This window comes from Dreissena polymorpha, chromosome 1 (genome assembly GCF_020536995.1).
Source record: "Dreissena polymorpha isolate Duluth1 chromosome 1, UMN_Dpol_1.0, whole genome shotgun sequence".
NCBI classification, from domain to species: domain Eukaryota; kingdom Metazoa; phylum Mollusca; class Bivalvia; order Myida; family Dreissenidae; genus Dreissena; species Dreissena polymorpha.
In genome coordinates, this window is record NC_068355.1 from 1,425,418 (window position 1) to 1,447,038 (window position 21,621).

A 21,621-nucleotide genomic window follows, 5' to 3' on the forward strand; every position below is an offset into this window, starting at 1 on the left:
GTTGCTATTATCATGTTTGATATTTTGGCAAAAATGTCATGAATATCTGTCAACTGGTTGTAGAAAACACACGACCTAAACTTGTGTGGATAGTGCATTTAGCTGTTTTAAAATTGAATGACACGACGTAGAGTGAAATGTTAAAGTCCGTACGACAAATCAGTTATCGTACTGTATTATTGTTGTGTTTAGACATAAATTAAAGTGTAATATATCAAAATGCGTGGAATGGAATTTTCAACAAGATCATACCAAAATGAAGATAAATGCTCTTTATGCAAAAAAGATTTTTTTTGTTAGCGAAGTTTGTTACCTTAAATTTCTGATACAAAAGGTCGTGTTAGAACAAATCATGCGAAACAAATATAGTAGCTATCCCATGCAGTGGCGTTCCTGCGGCTATTTCAGCTATACGTACGATCGAGCAGCGAAGCTGCGAGTCGGGGGTAGGTTTCAGTAATAAATTCAGTAGAAGGAATTATAGTGTGTTAAACCTTTAACAAAATGACAGCTTTTGGACCGTCCTAAATTGAAAGAGATTGCAGAAAACAAATTAAATTGTAATAGAATGACACGATTGATTTGATAGGGTAGAAATCATTGTGATAAAATGCGAAATTGTATACATTTAGCAATTAACCTTTTACTCACAATGATTTCTAGGGTCGTCTGCATCAATCTCGACAAATCTCGTTATTGTTTGGTAAAGTAAGTATGCTTAATGAAAAATGTGTAGCAACCAAATTAGAATTCACAAGTGTCACAAGTTCTACAAACAGGAAGATATTTGACAATCAATCGATCATTCAATAAATCAACCAATCAATCAATTGGTCACCAAATCAAAATTATAGAATTAACTATTTGTTCAATTTTTACTGAATCATAATGAGACATTTTGTTATTCCATCTTATTTCTAGGAAGAGAAAGAACCGGAGCCAATAATGACATGCAGAGGTGTGTAGTGGCCTTATTTCGACCAAGAAGATCGGGAAAACAGCTGGGAAGAAAAAGTAAACCACTAAGAACGTTTACAGGGAACTTTTTTCTGTTTCTCAGGAAACAAAAGTGACAAATGTCCAAGTTCGACCGAGAAGCCCTTTTTACAAAAAATGGCCTTGGAAGTAAGAGAATACATTTACTTTTGAGCGACAATGCGGAATCCGTCACGCAAGAAAGAATATCCACAAATGGAAAGTATTGTAGGTTTTGAGTTATTGAGATGTCTTCCGAACTGTCGACATTTAGAAGTCCTCGATTGTAATTGGGATGCTATGTCATTGAAAACGAATGTTGGTGGCCAGTCAAAGATATATATCAGACCGATACAAAAAAACATAGCGACTGATAATGTCGACCGAATTCCAAAAGAAGACACATATGAGGAGTGCACGAGATGTTCAACCCTATTAAAGATTCGCGACCTGAGAAGCCATCTGGAGAACTGTAATGCAGGCAACAGAGAGGTCCACTATCTAGTGATGGAGAATTTCGCCCCTCAACAGGACACATTTTCCAGCGTTATATTGCCACATGAGCAACAGCCAGACATACCAACACCATTAAGTTTGTCCGGTGCTTCAAATGTATTTGAGCCACAGGTCATCATGACACTACCCAACGATGCTTCTTTAGACGAGTCTTTTACCGTTGATAACTCAAGGGTTTGTAATTTTCACATTTTTAGACTGGATTGTCAATGAACTTAATTGGTATAATTACATTTTGCCGTACAAACTTTAAATACTTTTAACACTGGCAAAATCTTTGTCCCAAACACATCCAAAAACATCATGTCAAGAGGCTTTCTTATATTGCATCATTCAGTGATATGACGAGTGGCCGATGGCTGTATGAGTCTGGATGAAGTTAACCCTTTGCCAGTTTGTTGCAGACGGCTCTAGAAATTAAAAGGGAGAATGTGCACAAAATAAGCAATTTCTCTATCACAAAATGATTTCTACTCAACCAAATCAATGCAGATATAAAAAAGTGGATAATTACTTCATAAAAAAGTAATACGATTGTTTTTAAACAAACAAATGTATGTGATCCTATTGCGAGATTTACAATTAAATTGCTTCAAAGAATAGGCATTACATGTCTCCTGTAGTGCATATTGTATCATTTGAATAAAACATGAAATAATCAACCGATATTTTAACCTTTTACCAAAAAACACATTTTAGACTGTCCTAAATTGAAAGACGTTGCAGACGACAATTAAAATTGTAAATTTATTTGACGGTATTGCTTTAGTATGGTAGGAATCATTATTGGACAAGGGGAAATTAGCGCAGTGGTTATGAATATTCTGCTGCAAGATGCACATCTTTTATTTTATTTTTATTAATCAGGATGTAATGGAACCATCAGACTTCTCCGACGTATCGCGTGCGGTTATAGAATGCAAGACCTTCTGTGAGGCCAATAACATCAGTGATCCGACAAACATCCTCAAAATCTTCAAAGGACTGATGGTGACTGGAAGGCCTTTGGACCTCGACGAAACATCGCTAACAACAGGGATCTCTGGTGAAACCAATTTTATTATGATTGATCGAAACGATGTTATTCGAACCTCCTTTGACGAAATAAACGACATCCCTGACCTAAGGAAATGTTTAGAGGTTCAATTTTATGGTGAGGTGAGTATAACATACAATCTCCTTTCTTAGAAGAGATGGTTAATTTCTGATTATGGTCTTTTGATGGTCGAGTCATATATCTTTAACAAGTACCTACATGACTATTTTCAAACAATGATAAACTTGTTGCCTTGCATTTGAATTGTTGACATTTGCATTAAAATCACACATATTCATTGCAATGCTAAAGGGCGAAGGGGGAATACTCATGGACTACACTGAGAGACTTTAAAAACGCTCCAGTTGTAAAAATAACGATTGGATAAGGTTAACATTCTTCTTTTTGTATGATATTTAGTAATAATTAGAAAACGTATGCTACCAGCAATGTTCCCATATGTGTATTGAAAAATAATAATAATGAACGGAAATATCACAAATCTTAGAGTAACACCCTCAATATCTAAATTCGCAAGTTTACCAAAATCAATAACGCGTGTTACGTCCATTAGAAGTAATGCAGGCAGTGCATCTACGTCTCATCGGCAACACAATGTTTGTAATTTATTGCTTGGAAATGTTATTCCACTCTTGTATTAAGGCTTGACGTAGTTGGTTGACATTCCTAGTGGCTGAACAATGGGCTCTCGAGCGTCTTCCTAACTCGTCGCATATATACTCAATGGGTGACTTGTGATAGCGTTTAACAGTCTAACGTAGCAATTCTATTTGTTGCAAGAAATCTCTTGTAAGTCGACCCGAGTGGGCGGGCAAGTCTAGCAGCTTTGTTTCTATCAGTCAAACTGTATCTTTTCTTAGGACTTTGACAACGCAAACCAACAGCACGCAGTCTATGAGGATTTAAGCGGTTATGAATTTTCAGACTTGTTATTAACATAAAATTAAAAAAAAATAAAGTTCTAACTTATTTTTTAATAGTGACAAAATATTTGTATAAAGTGGAGCGTTTTGAAAGTCCCTCAGTGTATATATCCAAAACAACAAATTAAGAGAACTCAAATTTAAACACACTCAATAATCAATTATTTCAGAATTGACTTCATGATTAACCTAATTTGAAAACATTGACTGTTTGCGTATTGCAGAAGACATGACATTTGAAGGCATTGTGACAAAAGGAGAAATTATTGATAATGAGCAATTAATGCTTTAAATGATATTGATATTTCATCTCCTTCGTACGTGTACTACATTTGAAGCAGACAACTTTTAAATCCGTTTCATTAAATTGCAGATAGCAATATACACCATTAGCCCTTGCAAACAGTGTGACAAAAGGAGAAAATGCTCGTTATGATAAAATTCTCCTTTTATAACAAGGTTTTCAAATGCCGTTGCCTGCTGCAGGATGAAAAAGAGTCGTCTGCAGAGACCAAGTAGTTAAACATACTATCTATAATTTTATATGCATTTGTAAATATCTATACCTGAGTCGTCTAGTGTAAATTCATCACAGATGCGAAATGATTAAAAGAAGACACGCCTTATATTTCTTAAACCAAGAGGACAACTTGGAGACTTTTTTAATTAAACTGTTTCCAGAGCTGTCTGTTCTAAAAGTGATAAATTAGTAAGAATTTAGTAATAAACTTTTCTATGATATTGTTTAAAACCAAATGTAACCTTTCAGACTGCTGTTGATTATGGTGGACCAAGAAAGGAATTCTTTTGCCTTATTCTTCAAACTCTACAGACTGAATACTTTGATCCTGTGAAAGAGTGGTGTAACAATTATGAAATCATTGGAAAGATAATGGGTAAGCATTAAAGAGTCCAACGAAGAATTAATACTAATTCTATCCGCGTTTTCCATTTAAAGTATGCTTCACAATGCCTAATCGATTAACCCCGATAACTTTGTGACATGTCCATATTTATAATCTAAGTTGTCTCTGCTGTCGAATTCGCTTCTTTGTATCGGACGGCACTCATTTGAATCACAGGAGCTTCTATAAATAAATAACGTATACGAAAATTACTAAAATACCCCACCCACCCCACTTCTCGATATAAATATATACATTGTTCATGATAATGGGCGGATTCTCAGTGACATGGTGTTTGTTTTCAAAGAAACGCTGTGAAATTATCGTAATAAAGATAAGATTATTTGTAAGCCCCTTTTAATTGGTTTACTATCAACATACTGCTTAAGTTACATTTCACATATTCTTCAGCCCTGAGTACACTCCAAAACGGTAGGCTACCACGACTTTTAAAAGCAGAAATGGTACAGGAAGTGTTTTTCAGCGATTCGGAACGACCATGCGTATTTGATCTAAGAAAGGGACTAGACAGTCTAGGACTTATACAGGTAAAAGAAATAGAAAATCGCAATACATGTTTTTCCCTCTGCATTGTGAGTCATAAGGATTACGACTTTTCCTCTTAACATACATATAACTGCAATTCACAGACCAATAACCATGTTATGAAGTTGTGCGTGAAGTAAAAAAATCCGGATCGGTTGTATATTCTCAGAGTTGTGTGCCCTTTACTGTAAAAACCCCCATACATATTGAGTACATTGTTATGTGCGATAGATCTCAAAATGATTTCAAACAAACCTCACACGAATGATAACCATGATATGTAGTTGTGCGCGGAGTAATTAGTTTCCGGACCGGATTTGTATTCCAAGAGCTACTTGCCCTGTACTAAAAAATATCATGCATATTGAGTGCATAGTTTGTGTGTGCTAGATCTCCTACACTATTCAATAGAGTTTAATCGAGGCACAAATGATAACCATGATATGTAGTTGTTTGTGAAGTAAATAATTAACGGATCCAATAAGTTATCCCGGCGGTCAGTGCACCAATAGTGCATAGTTTTCTTTCTAAACCACTGACAGCACTCACACGTGAACACAATTATTCAGAGATGAGAGACGGATAAATTCCGTCACATTGACTTCATTATTATTATTGTTATTATATTTTTTTTTTTTTATTATTATTATTAGTAGTATTATTATTATTATTATTATTATTATTGTAGTTTTATAAATATTATTTTATATTATTAATATTATTTGTATTATTATTATTATTTTCATTATATGATGCTTTTGTAATTTTTTATTTTTTTTTTAAGGCTGATTGCAGTATGCTAGACATTGTTGAGTTAAATTTACATATACTGTGTTTTTTTGAAGACCACATTATAAAAAAGATATGCTATTTCTTAATGTGTTATCTTCGTAAAATAAAGTTATTATTATTATATAAACGTCGGAAAAATTATTGGCCGAGCCGGGGTTCGAAATCAAGACCCAAAGTCGGACTCCTTACTGACTGAGCTAATAGCGTTTCAGAACAGTAGCGGGTAATGGCAACAGGTATCATGGAAAAAACTAATGCGAAATTAAAATACCATGTCGTTTAAAAAGTATAATTTCATTGCCTGGAAAAAAAGGTTTCAGGCATGTATATCCTCCTGTAGCATATGTTATACGTTGGTTTACATTTCTTTGTAGCTAACCCGTGAAATGCCATCATTAATTCACTTATTCACTCCAAAAGAGCCAACCCCTGTAACTGTAAAAATGGTAACGCAACTAATGGAATCACATTTCAGTGAAGAAGGATACAACCGCAGAACATTTGAATCTGCAATATTCTCACGATTCATTAATACATACGGGAAGCAGCAAGTAAGAAAAACATATTTTATGTTCAAGTAATAAATTGTAAGTCTAAGAATTTATAATTTAACCATCAATTTTTTGGTTTCAGATCCCGTCAATTGGGTCTTATTTATCTCATACTTCATTATTAAAATGATAAAGTGCATCTTGAAAAGACTGACATATTAAACTTACATAATTGCATATGAATACATATATTTGTGCATGCTACATATATAGCACGCAATAATATATGTATGAGAGAGATAGAATCAAATTATTTCCATTCCACTTGTAAATAGAGGAGTGCTTGTTGGTTGTATATTCAATTCACACTTATATGCAGATATATATATCTACATACATATACACATATATACGCATATACAATATACATTCACACATATATGCATATATATACGTATACATATTAGCTATTTGTGAAGTCTATGTCGAAAGGTGAAAACACTCAGAATACGTATATTTTTAACTCGCCACAACGTTATTTATCGACTTAAATATCCATCCAAAAATAGGACAGAAACTATAAGATTAATGACGGGAAGCTCGATTGGAAGGTAACTTTCAGATTACAAGTTAACAATTAGTTTAGATTAGCAGTTTATGAGACTTATTACTGTTGGAGCTGATGGAGGTATTTTGATCTAAAAAGAAAGGATGTGCAGTAATCAGGAATCAAAACTCATTGTTGAATAAAACTTAACCCTTTACCTGATACAAAATCATTATGGCGTTTCTGCAGCTGACTAGAATCAAAACTGTTTGTTTAAGGAGATGTATAGTCTTTCCGTAATGTCTTTGTAATGGTATATTAAATCGTCCGATAGAATACCAGGAGATCACGCATGTAATAGCGGTAGTTTTATACTATTTATAATGCAAATGGTGATATACCGTTATACCAGACTGAATGTTACTTAAATGTGTGTGACAAAGGAAAACTTGTTCATCACTAGTTAGGGCAATATATACATATTATGATATCTAGTGAAACTTGCTGCAAATGTTTATTGATATAATATCATAATAAAGCGCCAGCAGATTTTTTCTTCTGTCGCATTGTATTCAAACAACGTCTGCTGGGAAAGAAAAGTAGATGACTATATAGCTAAACAACAACCAGTGGTCCGTGAATGAACTGGAATTTTCACGTGAAACAGTCACGCATAATAAAAATTAAAGTGATTTTACGGACCATTGGCCGTTGTTGAGTTAAAACAAAACCCGATTCGGAAGGGGAACAGTTTTCACAAATTAAAATACTTAAAGAGTAAATAACCGAGCTCGGAGAACGCTTAAAAAATTAACCGTGTTCTTTTGATTTGATCGTGTTTCATCCGGAGAATAAAGTGTCGTTTATTTTTCTAGGTGGACGTAGGCAGCCAGTTACTCTTGGAAAGGTGCTGAAATTTGTTACTGGAACAGAAGAAGAGCCTGTGTTGGGATTTTCGTTGAAGCCATCCATCCACTTCTCAGAAAACTAATCATTTTTGCCATCCGCCAATACATGTATCAACCGCTTAAATTTGACCATTCCCTCCGAGATTGCGGCTATTCCAAATGACACCGAGCTGTTCAACCTGTATGATTATGCCTTCTCAAATGACTATTTTGGACTGCAATAAAGTTGATCAAATGTGTGAGACAGGGGATAAGAACTACTTGAGATAATACAGCCACGGTGTAAATCCAGACAACCATAGTGTATTCAGTATAAGTTTTCACATTTAATTATTTTATGCATGAATGACTATGCACTTCAACAAATTGGCATTTTTACATTCATTTTGTATTTGCAGTGTAAGATACTCTTCAGAAGAATAACGAGATATGGTTCTCTGTTTCCATGTTTTGTTTGTTCTCTTGTCTATTATTCAAGTTCCTATTTGATTAATCTGCATATGTCTAATTGCATATTTGTTCAATAGTAATTCAGTGCAATACGACGGTAAGTACTTATTAATTTAAAAGCACTTACCATAGTATTACACTGACCTGACTGTTGAGATATTTGCGTGTGTAGTGTTTTAGATTGAGTTAAAAGTTGCATGCTTATCAAAATGCTTTCTTTTTGTTTATTCTTTCTGTAAAATAATTAAAAAAAAAACGTATAGGCAGGGGTGCTCAATAAACTTAAGTCACTCGTACCTGTTACGAATTTGCAACACAAGACGTTAAAACAGATGGGTTGTTTTATACATAATTAGCAGTTGAAAATGTTATGAAATGAGAAATCCGCCATTATGAACAATGTCTCATTATCTCATAAGCTTTTCAAATACCGTCTGCTGCAAGACGCATATATGACTCTGCAGGAACCAAAGCGCAAACTTCGAAAATGATATATTTAAAGCACTTTATGGCACTGCAGACGGAAATTCACAACATTGCAGTGAAATAGAAATTTCTTATCTTTAAAAAACCCAGTTTATTCAAAGTTTTCAAATTTCGATAATAATCCTTCTATATATTTCTTTATGACAAGCGTTTGAACATGCTCATTTTTACATGCACACACTATCAAAGATTGATTGTAATTGACATTTAGGTACAAACTGTTTAATGTTACAAATTCTTTTTTGAATATATAGATTTGTTTATTCTATTATTTGCATTTCATCAATCGTTTTCTATTAGATATGCAACACGTGGGCTATTTATTTTAAAAAACGGGAATGAATCGAAGAAGGCTTCCGACTTTTACCAGTTTACGATAGTGTCCTATGATAAGGCATGTATTCGTATTGAAGTATACGTTTGCAACGTAGGAATCGTGAAATGTTGAGAAGGAATAACTGAACAATTGTAAGAAAGCCATACTACAACATTAAAACAAACTGAAATATGTCATAGAATCAAGTTCCCCTTAATATCTACGAGTTAATCCAATCCGTTACAAAACTAGGGTATCATTGTTTTAATGAAGGAAACATAAACTGAAACAAGACATGTCCCCGAAGATGCTCTGATAATAGGAAGATGCTTTGATGGAAACATTAGGTTAAAACAGGATATTTGTCACTTATGTATGATATCAGTACCATTACAAATGGCTTATATATTTGGCAAATTTTGCTATAAATTAAGGTCCGTAACTCTGAAATGCCCAGGTCAATTTAACTTGTTATCGAACTTGACCTAGATTTTATGGCTTAACGGATTTTTATGAAGATTGGTGAAGATTCGATGACAATTGCTTGAGTTATTTAGTGGAAACGAGAAAGGCATTTTTTTCGTTGATTCAAGGGTCGTAATTCAGGAGTGTCTGAGTCAATTTGGCGGAATTTTGTAACTCGACGTAGATCTTATTTCATGAAGTTTGGTGACGATCCGATGACAATTACTTGAGTAATTGAGCGGAAACGCAATTCTTTGATGACTCAAGGTACATTTGGCTGATTATCGAACTTAACCTAGATTTTATTGCCTTACACATTTTAATGAAGTTTGGTGAAGATCCGATGATAATTGCTTGAGTCATTGAGCGGAAACGAGAACAAACCTAATTTTACGATGATTTAAGGGCCGTAACTCAGGAGTGTCTGGGTCAACTTGGCCGATTATCGAACTTGAACTAGGTGTTATTGCCTTTTACATTTTCATGAAGTGTGGCGAAGATCCTATGACATTTGCTCGAGTTATTGAGCGGAAACATGAAAAAACCAAATTTTACGATGATTCAAGGGCCGTTACTCTGGAGTGTCTGGGTCAATTTGGCCTTGCACATTCTGATGACAATTGCTTGACTTATTGAGCGGAAACTAAACCGGGTGGACGAACTAACTAACTAACGGACGGTGCGATTTTAATATGCCGCCAGAACCAAAGGTTCGGGTGCGTAAGAACAAACATAGCCAACATACATCAGCAATCGTGTATGTTTTATCACATGGGGCCATCTCTGTATTTCTAAATAATTATAATGTGACAGCATCTGTGTTTGAACCATAAATATGTTTATTTGCAGTATCGAGCAAATGATATGAAATTAGCATTTGCTTATGATGAGCAAATGTTCCTATACTCAGTTTTTTTTTATTTGAACCGTCAAATTATACAAGTCTTGTCAAAAACAACACTGAGTCCGTAATAACTTCAAACATCACCTTCTCATAGTATTATCAGTACTTTAATTTGGCATTGATGTGTGTGTGTACACTTTTATAATCAATGATCATTTACCATAAAGGCGGCATCAGCCTTAATTCCATCGACTGCCTTTCGCTAATGGTATATTAATAGATCAGTGCAACACTCAGTTAAATGCTGTTTACTTTTCAATCACTTAGTTTAGTATTACAGTGATCTGTTTGGACCATTAGAGTATTTTGAGGAATTATTGGTTAGCTATATTAACACCTCATTGTGCTTGATACACGGTTTACAAATGCAATTGGCGAAATAACCATTCTGAGTTTTACAATCATGAAAAAGAACAGTGTCATACATTTATTTCTACACTATTAGTTTGGAAAACTGTCATGTCTTAATATAATGTGTACAGCTTGAATGAAAATCTGGACTCCGGATCGAAAATCTCAAAATCTGTATCTAAATGTTCCAACTCCTGCTGACACTGTTGAGAAACAATATATGTTGATTGCTGAAATATCGGCCTGGACTCATGTAATAGCTGGTTAGCATTTACGGTATCTGCTTCGTCTGCTGTTTGAGAAGGACGGTCTGTATTTACGTTTATTGCTCCTGCTAATAACAAACGTTTAGGAGTAGAATGAACTGTTCGCAATCTGTGGTTTGCCCACGCCTCATTCCACGTGTCAAGTTTATGGTTTATGTTCGAAAGGAAAACAAAATGCAGTGCGTATATGTGGCGCTCATCCAGAGGATCTAGAATACTTTCCTCTTCCATATAAAAGAAAAGGCCATGGAAGTAAGACAGAACACCTTCGTACACATCCCTCCACATTCTCTCAACACGCTGGTTATGAACGCTTTTGCCTGTTATCTTTCCATAACCGTTATCCAGCATATATCTGGCAATATCAAGATTTTCCATTCCTTGATCTGTTCGAACTTTCTTTGGAATCCCATATTTTGCTACAGCTTCCTTGAAGCAGCCGTATACTGTTTTGGACTTGTTGTTATCGATACATTTAAGAAAAACAACAAAACGACTGAAGCCATCAACACCACCAGAAATAATGGATCTTCATCGAATTAGCTTGTGATTACTATCAATGTGCCATACATAATTTGGGGCCTCCACGTTGTAGATTCTTTTGTGCAAACGTCTGTGGCGTCTGTCTTGAATCCCTTCTTTATCGACAATGTGCAGTCGTTCTCTTAATTGGGACCTCTTTACCTGTACGGAGTGCAAAATAGTCTTGTTAGTAAGAGACATTTTAACATTTTCTTTTCCACCTATCATTTACAATGGGTAGCATTCTAATCACCAAGGCAATACAGTATAAATAATCTGTCTTATGATTGTAAAATAAATCAATACAATAGGAGAGCCGACTCTATCTTGAAATTGTCTTTTGCAAAAAAGATGTTAAATTGTCTCTTTATAAGGGACAGGTTCAGTAGTCTGTTTCCAGGGAAGGCAACTCACAATTTTGGATCTTAGTCGATCAAGCGGTATGAACTTTACGAATTTGAAATATGATACTGCTGACCTCATCAACACATTCACCAAAGTCAATCACGCATGTCAGCATTTCCAATGACAATTATGACTGGTTCAATTTGAAATTGTCATGATCGCAACTGAATCTTTTCGGACTGTATTTTTTCCTTTATCGCCTGCTTTATATATTAATAGTGGAATAACACTATATATCTAATTATAATATATGGTGACATATTGTTTGCTTCGTTTGCTTATGCATATTCTTAAATGACTGAACTATATGCAGAAATATCCAAGAATCCATAATCAAAAAAAAATATTTTTTGCAATCATCTAAATACTATGTGCATTGACTACGGTCTTTGCAAATTGTTCCAAGCAAAACTGAATGATAATGGATCTGGTATAGCAACACACGGATATTATTATTGAAAGGGGATTTTTGGGGTTACGCCTTTGTGGAGATTCTATCGGTTATATCACGGCGACAAGTACCCCTATCAATGACCCTTGTATTTCATTACCAGTAATGCAAAATATTATTTCCAAGCCACTGACTGCTTTTTCCACGCGAATACAGAAGTTTAGTGGTGTTAGACGAATAAATCCCGTCATTAAACGTCAGAGGGAATGTTGGCCGGCCAAGTCGTATTTCGAACATCCACCCCATGTATTTAGACTCAGACACTACCGACTGATCCTGAGGCCTCCGTGCACTAGTTATTTAAGTACTTGATTTGAAATCACAAGGCAATGCCCGCTTGCGACCATTTCGGATTTTCGTGAGAAGAATTCTTCCGGCTGACTTGCGGAAGTTCGATATTTCTATCCAGATTATCAATCTAGTCACTAATGAGCCGGGTAGCTAAATATAACTGAAATAATGGAGACACGATGTAAAAACCTATGCAAAGAAACTCAAAAGTGACTGAGCTATTGATGCGTGTCTAGAATAAGTATATACCACGGGCTGCATTGGGTAGGTTTCATATGGGAAAGCAGTCAGTAGCTTGAAAACAATTGTGTGAAGTGGGCCTACTATGGTGAGAGTACGTGAATGTAGGAATAAAAAGAGTGATCGACGTTTTATTACTAGAATGCTTTTGTATATGACCTGATCAAACACAATTCCAAACAAATGCACTTTACTCAGATGTCACTATATCCGATTATCTCATGGCATGGCCCATATTTACTAGACATAGCTTTTTAGTAGAAAGAAGGCCCGTAGGAAGGACAATGTAATTGAAGGGGCACAGTCTTTCTAGGGGGTGGGTCCCTCAAGAAAATGTCTATTCCTAGATGGCTGTGGTGTGCTCTGACAATGTTTCACGCGTTCCAAAAAGGTAAAATAGAAACATAAATCTATGAACATATCAACTCAAATTAACATCAATTCTTAAATCTATGATAGTACATTTTTGGGCTAGGTGCACTCACTATTCATACGGGCCTGGAAAGTATAGGCAGAGCTTTGGGAACTTGATGGGTATCCGTAATTCAGTTACATTATAGCTGCACACGTATATAATTTCCTCGGAATCAATATAAGACTTCCTGGTCATAGACTGCTTTCCAACATGCACAGAGGGGCATAGAGGTAACATAAGTATAGTAAGTATATTTGGAAATAACGTAAATGAAAGTAAGAGAAATGTACGAGTACCTTTATTCCTCTCACACGAAGTATCTGTCCTATCATTTTCTCTCCGCAGCGAGGATACTCGGTAATAAACTGACATGTTTGTCTAGCGTTTGGTTGTCAATATCAGTAAAACTGTGCACATATATGTTGAACTGACTCATTCGGCGAAACACTGTTCTCTCTGATACATCCAACATTTTAGCCATATCTTTCACAGTAAAGCCCGATTCCAACAATGTATGAATCATATCCTTTGTTATTTCGAACTTAAACACCTTTGTTCTTTTTTTCAAATGGGATACTGTCGCAAATTTAGAACTTCGATGGTAGTAACTCGAAGTCTAGTCTTGCACAAATATCCTGACTAGAATTTTATAATTCAGTCAAGTTAATACGCTGCCACCAGTCCATAAAGTGGACGAACTCTCTTTGAACTCATTTAACTAGCAGAGCTAGTAGAAATTAAGTAAAGTCATTCGTTTCTACTACTACATTTTATTTACATTATATACACAATTTATTTTCACATTTCCAACTAAAGTCAAGCATTTGATATTTATGATATATACATCTCTCCTAGCAATTAATTCCAAGCCCCCCTCTTTGAATATAACATCAGGTTTATATAGTAAACCCCCTACCTGAAATCTTAGGTTAACCTAATAAACAGTTTAGGTCATGTACCTTAAATTTAAGGTGTACCTGAAATTCAGTTATGTCATAACTCTTAAACTTAAGGTTAACCTAAAAGTCCACTAAATCATGAACCTGACCATTCAATACACACTAGTGCCAGATTCCCATTGATAAGCAATTATCCCTTATTGATAAGCAATTATCCAGAACTGACCTGGTAATGAGAGTTGTAGGTGTACCCGAGTTTACATAATATATTGTAATCTACCTGAAGACCTATCACCTTAGATACATGCACATGTTTTATGTAGTAAATATTGATACCAGTATTAATGAATAATACCTCAAAAAGTGAAAATAATCATTATTGCTATAAAAACAATTTAGATGCAAAAAGTAAAAGAATCACTAATAAAGTAGCTAATGTATGATATTTAAAAACTGCAAAAATACATTCAACACGTAATCTCATCATATCTGCATTGCTATTAATACCAAGATTAACAAAGTCTTTCCTTGTCAGTTAACAAATAATGTCAGGGGTTATTTTTTCGCTCCTGAATTTCAAAAAATGTGCATCCAAGTTAACGCTTCTTAAAACACGTTCCATTGCCTCCATTTTTAATATTTTGGTTGAAGGTTATGTAAAAATACAGGTAAATAATGGGTATGTACAGAACACTTACAGTATTTGCAGAACAGTTGGTTGTGTTCGCAGAACGTGTAGTCATTTCGAGATAACGGTAAGGATTGTACACAATGAACTGCGATAAGGATACGTTACAAAGTTGCACACATAGAACAACATAGTCTATATAGAACAACGGTAAAATGCACAAAACGACCAGTCTAATATACAGAACAATTTTTCACTTACTCGAAAAACACTTGTTCATAGCGAAATGCCATAAGCACATAATAAACATTTGTAAACACAGAACAACTTTAAGATTTACAAACCGTATTGCCGAATTTACCGAACGAATTTTACTTTTCAACGAACAAACTGTTTTTCATAGAGAGCGGTTTTGATAACGTACTAAACACTACAGTGTAACTCCATAACGGAGTGTGTATTGCACAGAACAAAGTGCGCTTTGTAGAGAACAACAATAAAATCGGATAAAACCAATTGAAATATGTACATAACGATTTGTATATTGCACAGCAAAACTCGTCATACATACATAGCGCATTATCTAAAGCACATAACGATGTGTAATTTGCACACAACAAAAAGTTTTTTTTTGTACAGAGCAAAGTTAATTCTGAACATAATACAATGATAATTGCACCAAACAAAATGCGAACTTTACAAGACGGAATTTTGTTTGTACAGAACGATAGATGAACTATATATAACACAATGCAGATTTCACTCTACAACTTGTTGCTTGAACCTAACGATATTCGAATCCCACGTAACGACCATAGACATGCAGACAACGAAAATAAAAGTATATAGGCGAGAGAGCTGAGGCGTTCCATATCATCTACTGACATATTGCGTCGTTGAGCTGTACCTATGTTGTCATACTTCAACTTCAACTTCAATGGGATACTCTTCAACGCCACGGTGGATATCTACTGAAGAGGGTTAAAATCTGTATTATCTGTATAATCTGTCATATTAGCTCAACGCTTTCAAAAAGAACTATGGAACACTGTCTGCCAACGACGTTCAAAGCCATTAATAACCGCAACGTTTCGCGTCGGTTTGATGTTATTAGCCAATTAACATATATCTACACAAACAACAAATACATCAAATTATGAAACATTACTTAAATATACTGTGCATACATATAACACCGTTCATTCACATTTGACCAAGTCTTATAAAAAGAGGCACATGATCAAGGCAAATCCCTGCACGAAAATCCAAAGCGTTTTTAATTTAGTGTCGTCTGTTTCGATGTGCTGCACCGGATTTTCCTCTTTTGCCGATTGTTTTACTGTTGATATCATGGCGCACGAAATGTTCGTGCGTTTCATATAGTCTCGATTTCTTAATTCCCCGCACTGATTTATGCAATTAATAGTATATGATCCAGAGTGCTTAACTCTTGCGCACGAATTTTTCTTGAGATTCGGCCCCAGAAAATCTGCGGTAACGTAGAATAAAACAGAGTAGAGATACACATGTGAACATTACAATATATGTACAGTCATGTAACCTAGTGAACTGCTTAACTATTTAGGTAAACACACACGACCAATTTAAAGGGGCCTTTTCACGTTTTGGTAAATTGACAAAATTGAAAACAATATCTTCAGATTCGCATATTTTCGTTGTATTTATGATATTTGTGAGGAAACAGTAATAATGAACATTTGCCATGCTCTAAAATATCAATTTTATGCATCTTTTGACGACTTAAAAGCGGAAAATTGTAAAGCGTTGTAACGCAAAACGATTTTATAATTTGGAGAGTTTTGTTGTTGTCGTTACATTTTTGACACTACGAGGATTCCTATATAGCCCTGTTGAGGGTTACTTTTTTTCTTCCTTATTTTTTTTTACTGGAGCTTTTTAGATCGTACGATTACATTTATCAATATAAGGTATTTAATGACAAACTTCAATAATGTCAAAATCTGTGAAAAGGTCCCTTTTAATCTGTTACTTCATGAACAAGTATCAGCATTAATTGTTTTAACTATTTTCTTAATGACGCCGTATTGTTTAACAATGTAACGTCATTGTTCGTTAAATGTAAGGTGTAAAGTTATTAGCCGCATTTGAACATATACTTGTACAAGGGATATCCATAAAGTATGAGTGTTCCTTATGTGACTGACATTAAAGCAATGCACATGGTTACTTAATGCGATATGCCGTCTAGAAGTTGTTGCATTTTTTAATATGATTATTTTGGCCATTTAATTACATGTATGATCAAGCTGGAAGTAATGAATACTTCTGTAATCTTATTGCTTGGGCCTCACACACTCCTGATAAATACTAGGTATATGCCATCTCCCCCATGAATACCTCTGGGCAGGTAGTGTTCAATGGGATATATTGATAGCAACCAACAATCAGAGACAACAGGATGAAAGTGAGCTGTTGGAAGCAATCACCTGGGGACTGTTTTATTTCGGTTGGAACTATGGAAATTGTGCAGCGCTTCATCGTGATAATTGCCGTGAGTATTGCCATGATTATTGCTGTTGTTCCAATTTTTTGAATAACTGTAGGTCTATGTCATGTATTAAGCACAAGGTCAGCGGCTAGCTATTTAGTGGAACTTGAGGAAAAGTTTAGACTGGCTTCAGATCGGAATAATCATAGAACCATATTTTCAGCTGGATCAAAATTATGAGACAATTTTGAAACTTGAACATCAAATGCGAAATAATCACTTTAACTGTGACAGTTTCAACAGAATTACTTGTGATCCAACAAAGTGGGATTGTTACAGCACCGAAACAGCACTGGAAAAGATGCCTCTTAAAGTCTGCAGTGTTTGTGTGAAACATCATATACATTGTCCAGACTTTGTTTTGTTTAATTGATCGTGCCCATAGATTGGGAAGATTCAGAAAAGATCATGTCCGCCCTCGACCAATAAAAGTGAAATTCACATACTATAAAAAGAGATAATCAAACATGCTGGACAGCAAAAACTCTCAAATTCGGATTACTGGGTCAAAGATCAATATCCAACGGAAATGGAAGACAAGCGACGAACTCTCTACGAAATAGCAGACGAACTAAGAAAACACAAAGACAACAAAGTTGTGCTAGTGAGAGATAGGCTCTTTGTAAACGGTAAACCGTACATACCACAACAAACAAACAGTGTAAACAAAGGTAACTTAACCACAATGACAAATGCAAGCAATCAAAATAAAGGAAGCGGGGACCAAACAAGCACCAATACACAGCGAACCAATACCCATGCACTCGAAGAAAATCACAGGAGCAGGACGTACTATCGCCGCCAAAGCCATCAACAACGAATAGATAATTCAGGCATTACAACTCAAAATAAGTTCAGTGCACTTAGCACACAAGCTAGCAGAGAAACCTCAACTCGCTTCTTTAAACACGCGGGAAAAAAGGAGGCACCATCGCCCCTCGATAGTGAAATCCAGTTAAAAAAACAACACTATTATGTCTCGAGTGACAGCGAAATGGACGATCTCGATACTGAAAACTGTAATATAAACCCATCACAAGAACCAATATCTAGCCCCATACACACAGAAGCGATGCAGCCCCCAAACCAGACCCTTGATCATACGCTAGCAATCCCCAACAACAGCGACATTGCAGTCGTAGACACGAACAGTGGTGCAAAACCGAAACTAAGTGACAATCGAACCAGTCAAGAATAGGAAAACACAGGAAACAACGCAAATGAGATTCCAGACAATACTAATAACAATCAGCAATATATTTTTGAAATTCTACATGTTTGAATAAGACTTCTTTACACGTTTTGTCATTGAATGTTTGTGGTTTATCGGCTTGTCTTTTATGCCCCGAAATTGTAACATTTATTAACAAATTTGACATAATTGGTCTGCAAGAGACAAAAACTGATATTTCTGATACTATAAATGTACCAGGATTCAACGAACGTATATTTCATAGAAAGGATTTATCAAGATATAAATCAGGTGGAATTGCTGTCCTTGTTTAAGAACTGTTCAGCCCATTTATAAAATTTGACGACAAAAGCGAATCTGACCTGATCAAATTGTTTACAATCTCGGGGAAATTATACGGTGACCCCTAAAATAACAACGATCTAAAATGTGGTATAGTGTACATTCCCCAAACAGGCACAAGATTTGCTGCCGAAGACCCATACTTTTCCATTCAAAACGAAATGTTTAGATACAATCTTGATTGTTAGGAGATTTTAACTCAAGATGCGGTAGACTTAGTGACTACTCTTTAACTGATAGTTTTATAACTGATTAATTGAACTAGAAGATGTTGAAAAGGAACAATCTGAGATATTAAAAACCTTTGAAGATTATCAAAAACCGCTTGACAGAAAAATTGTAGACCTAAATACAAACATTTACGGCACTAAAATGATTGAATTCCGTAAAAATAGTAACTTCTTTATACTTAATGGTAGAATTGGCAGTGATGGTAAAACCCCACGCCTAACATGTAGAAACTCTAGCACCGTTGATTATGCACTATGCACATCCAGTGTACTAAAGGATATACTTAATTTTGAAATCCGAGACTTTTGTGAATTATACTCAGATGTCCACTCACCAATAACAGTTGAAATTTAAACAAAAAGTTCTCAAATAAGAAAGTGCAATAACACGCAAAACAATATCACCGTAACAAAAACCAAACTATGGGACAGCTCCAAAGCAGATACTTTTAATGAAAACTTTGACACTGCAACTGCTATCCAAATAGAAAACATAATAGACAAGTTTATCGAGAACAACAACATTGACCAAAATAACATAAATAGCATCGTAAACGACATAACCCAACTATTCGCTAAATGCTCACATGAATAGTTTGATACCATTAAAATATAAATACAAAAATAACCAGACTTAAAAACAAAACACACTTAAAAACCTTGGTTCAACATCACATGTCTTAATATAAGAAATAAATACCACTTTGCCAGAAAAATGTATAACAGACATAAAACACCCTATTTTAAAAGCAACCTCAAAAAAATCAGCAAAGAATACAATATCACACTAAAATCATCATTTAACAAATATAACACTTCAAAATTTTCAAAATTAAGGACATTAAAAGATGAAAACCAAAAACTAAACTGGAAAACAATAAATAACTCAACACAAAGTAAAAATAACCAAACTGAGGCAACATAAAATGATCTCTACAACATCTTTAAAGAAACTAATTCGGAAAGCACCGAAGATCAAAATACAACGGAGCAACAAATTAACCCCGAAAAGGAACAACAATTACGAAATTAATGTACCCATTACCCCTGAGGAAATAACCAATGCCATAAAACAGCTTAAAAACAACATACCTCCAGGGGCCGACAATATAGTAAATGAACATATTAAATCAACTATTACAACCATGTTTCCCAAATATGTCAAATTATTCAATGATATATTTGACAGCGGATTTATCCCAGAAAACTGAACGATTGGCCAAATAAAACTCATATATAAAAACAAAGGAAACCCCACTCTTCCAGAAAACTACAGGCCAATCTCACTGTTAAGCTGTTTTGGCAAGCTCTTCACATGCATTCTAAGCAATACATTGAACACATTTTCAGAAAAACACGATCTAATAAACGAAACCCAGACTGGCTTCCGCAAAAACTCTCTTCTTTAGATAATATTTTCATACTCAAAACACTTATTGATTTAACACATGCAAACAAAAAGAAACTTTACTGTTTCTTTGTCGATTTCAAACAAGCGTTCGACTCTGTCTGGAGACAAGGCCTCTGGCAGAAACTACAAAGTGAGAAAATAAACGGTAAATGTTTTGAAATTATAACCAGCATGTAAAATAACATAAAATCACAAGTCATAACAAGCCAAGGGCAAAATGCTTTCTTTTATTGCCTGGTCGGAGTACGACAAGGCGAAAACTTAAGTCCTTTCCTGTTTAATATCTTTCTAAATGATCTGCATCAATACCTAAACTCATGTGGGATAAATGGACTTAATAATGAAATATCTGTCCAAGGACTGCAAATATACTTGAAAATGTTCCTACTACTCTATGCGGACGATACAGTAATATTCAGTGATGACCCCTCAGATCTACAAAACGCACTAAATAATTTCAAATCATATTGTGATAACTGGAAACTTAAAATTAATTTAAACGAGTCCCAAATAATGATCATTGGATAAGGTAACCCAAGGAGAAATGTTACACATAAATTCAAAATTAGAAATGCAGAGATTGAAACGGTAAATGAGTATAAATATCTAGGCATATACTTCACAAAAACCGGTTCATTTGTCAAAACCAAAAAATATATTGCTGAACAAGCCACTAAGGCCATGTTTGCAAGATAAAAGCACTATCATTACCTTATGACCTGCAAATAGATCTTTTTGAAAAAAAAACATAAAACAATACTTCTTTATGCCAGTGAGATATGTGGAATAGGGAACGTGGATATAATCGAAAGAGTGCAGCTCCGCTTCCTGAAATATATATTCAACATAAAAAGCTCTACACCTTCATATATGATATATAGAGAAAATGGCCTCACGCCTATAAAAATTGATATGCAGAAGAAATCTATTGCATTCTGGACTCGCCTTATAGAAAACACGGAATCGTCTGAAACTTTAAAACTGTCTTCCAAGATTTATCACTTACTCTTAGACCTACACTCCAAAAAGGTTATTAAAGTCCCATTGGATGGAAAACATAAAAACAATACTATGTTACCAAGGCTATTCAGGAGTCTGGTATAGCCAATCATACATTAATAGCAAATGGCTTATTAAATCATTGGCAATAAAACTGAAAGATATTTA

General features: G+C 34.9%; 1 protein-coding gene across 1 annotated transcript; it reads left to right on the forward strand.

Annotated features, from left to right (window-relative positions):
* The first annotated feature begins 958 nt into the window (after nucleotides 1–958).
* LOC127868526 (uncharacterized) lies at nucleotides 959–8,102 on the forward strand. The gene is made up of 6 exons (XM_052410375.1): nucleotides 959–1,665; nucleotides 2,359–2,649; nucleotides 4,241–4,367; nucleotides 4,788–4,924; nucleotides 6,089–6,265; nucleotides 7,628–8,102. The coding sequence occupies exons 1-6, from the start codon at nucleotides 1,156–1,158 to the stop codon at nucleotides 7,664–7,666; spliced, it is 1,281 nt and encodes a 426-aa protein (XP_052266335.1). The 5' UTR covers nucleotides 959–1,155; the 3' UTR covers nucleotides 7,667–8,102.
* Nucleotides 8,103–21,621: the final 13,519 nt, after the last annotated feature.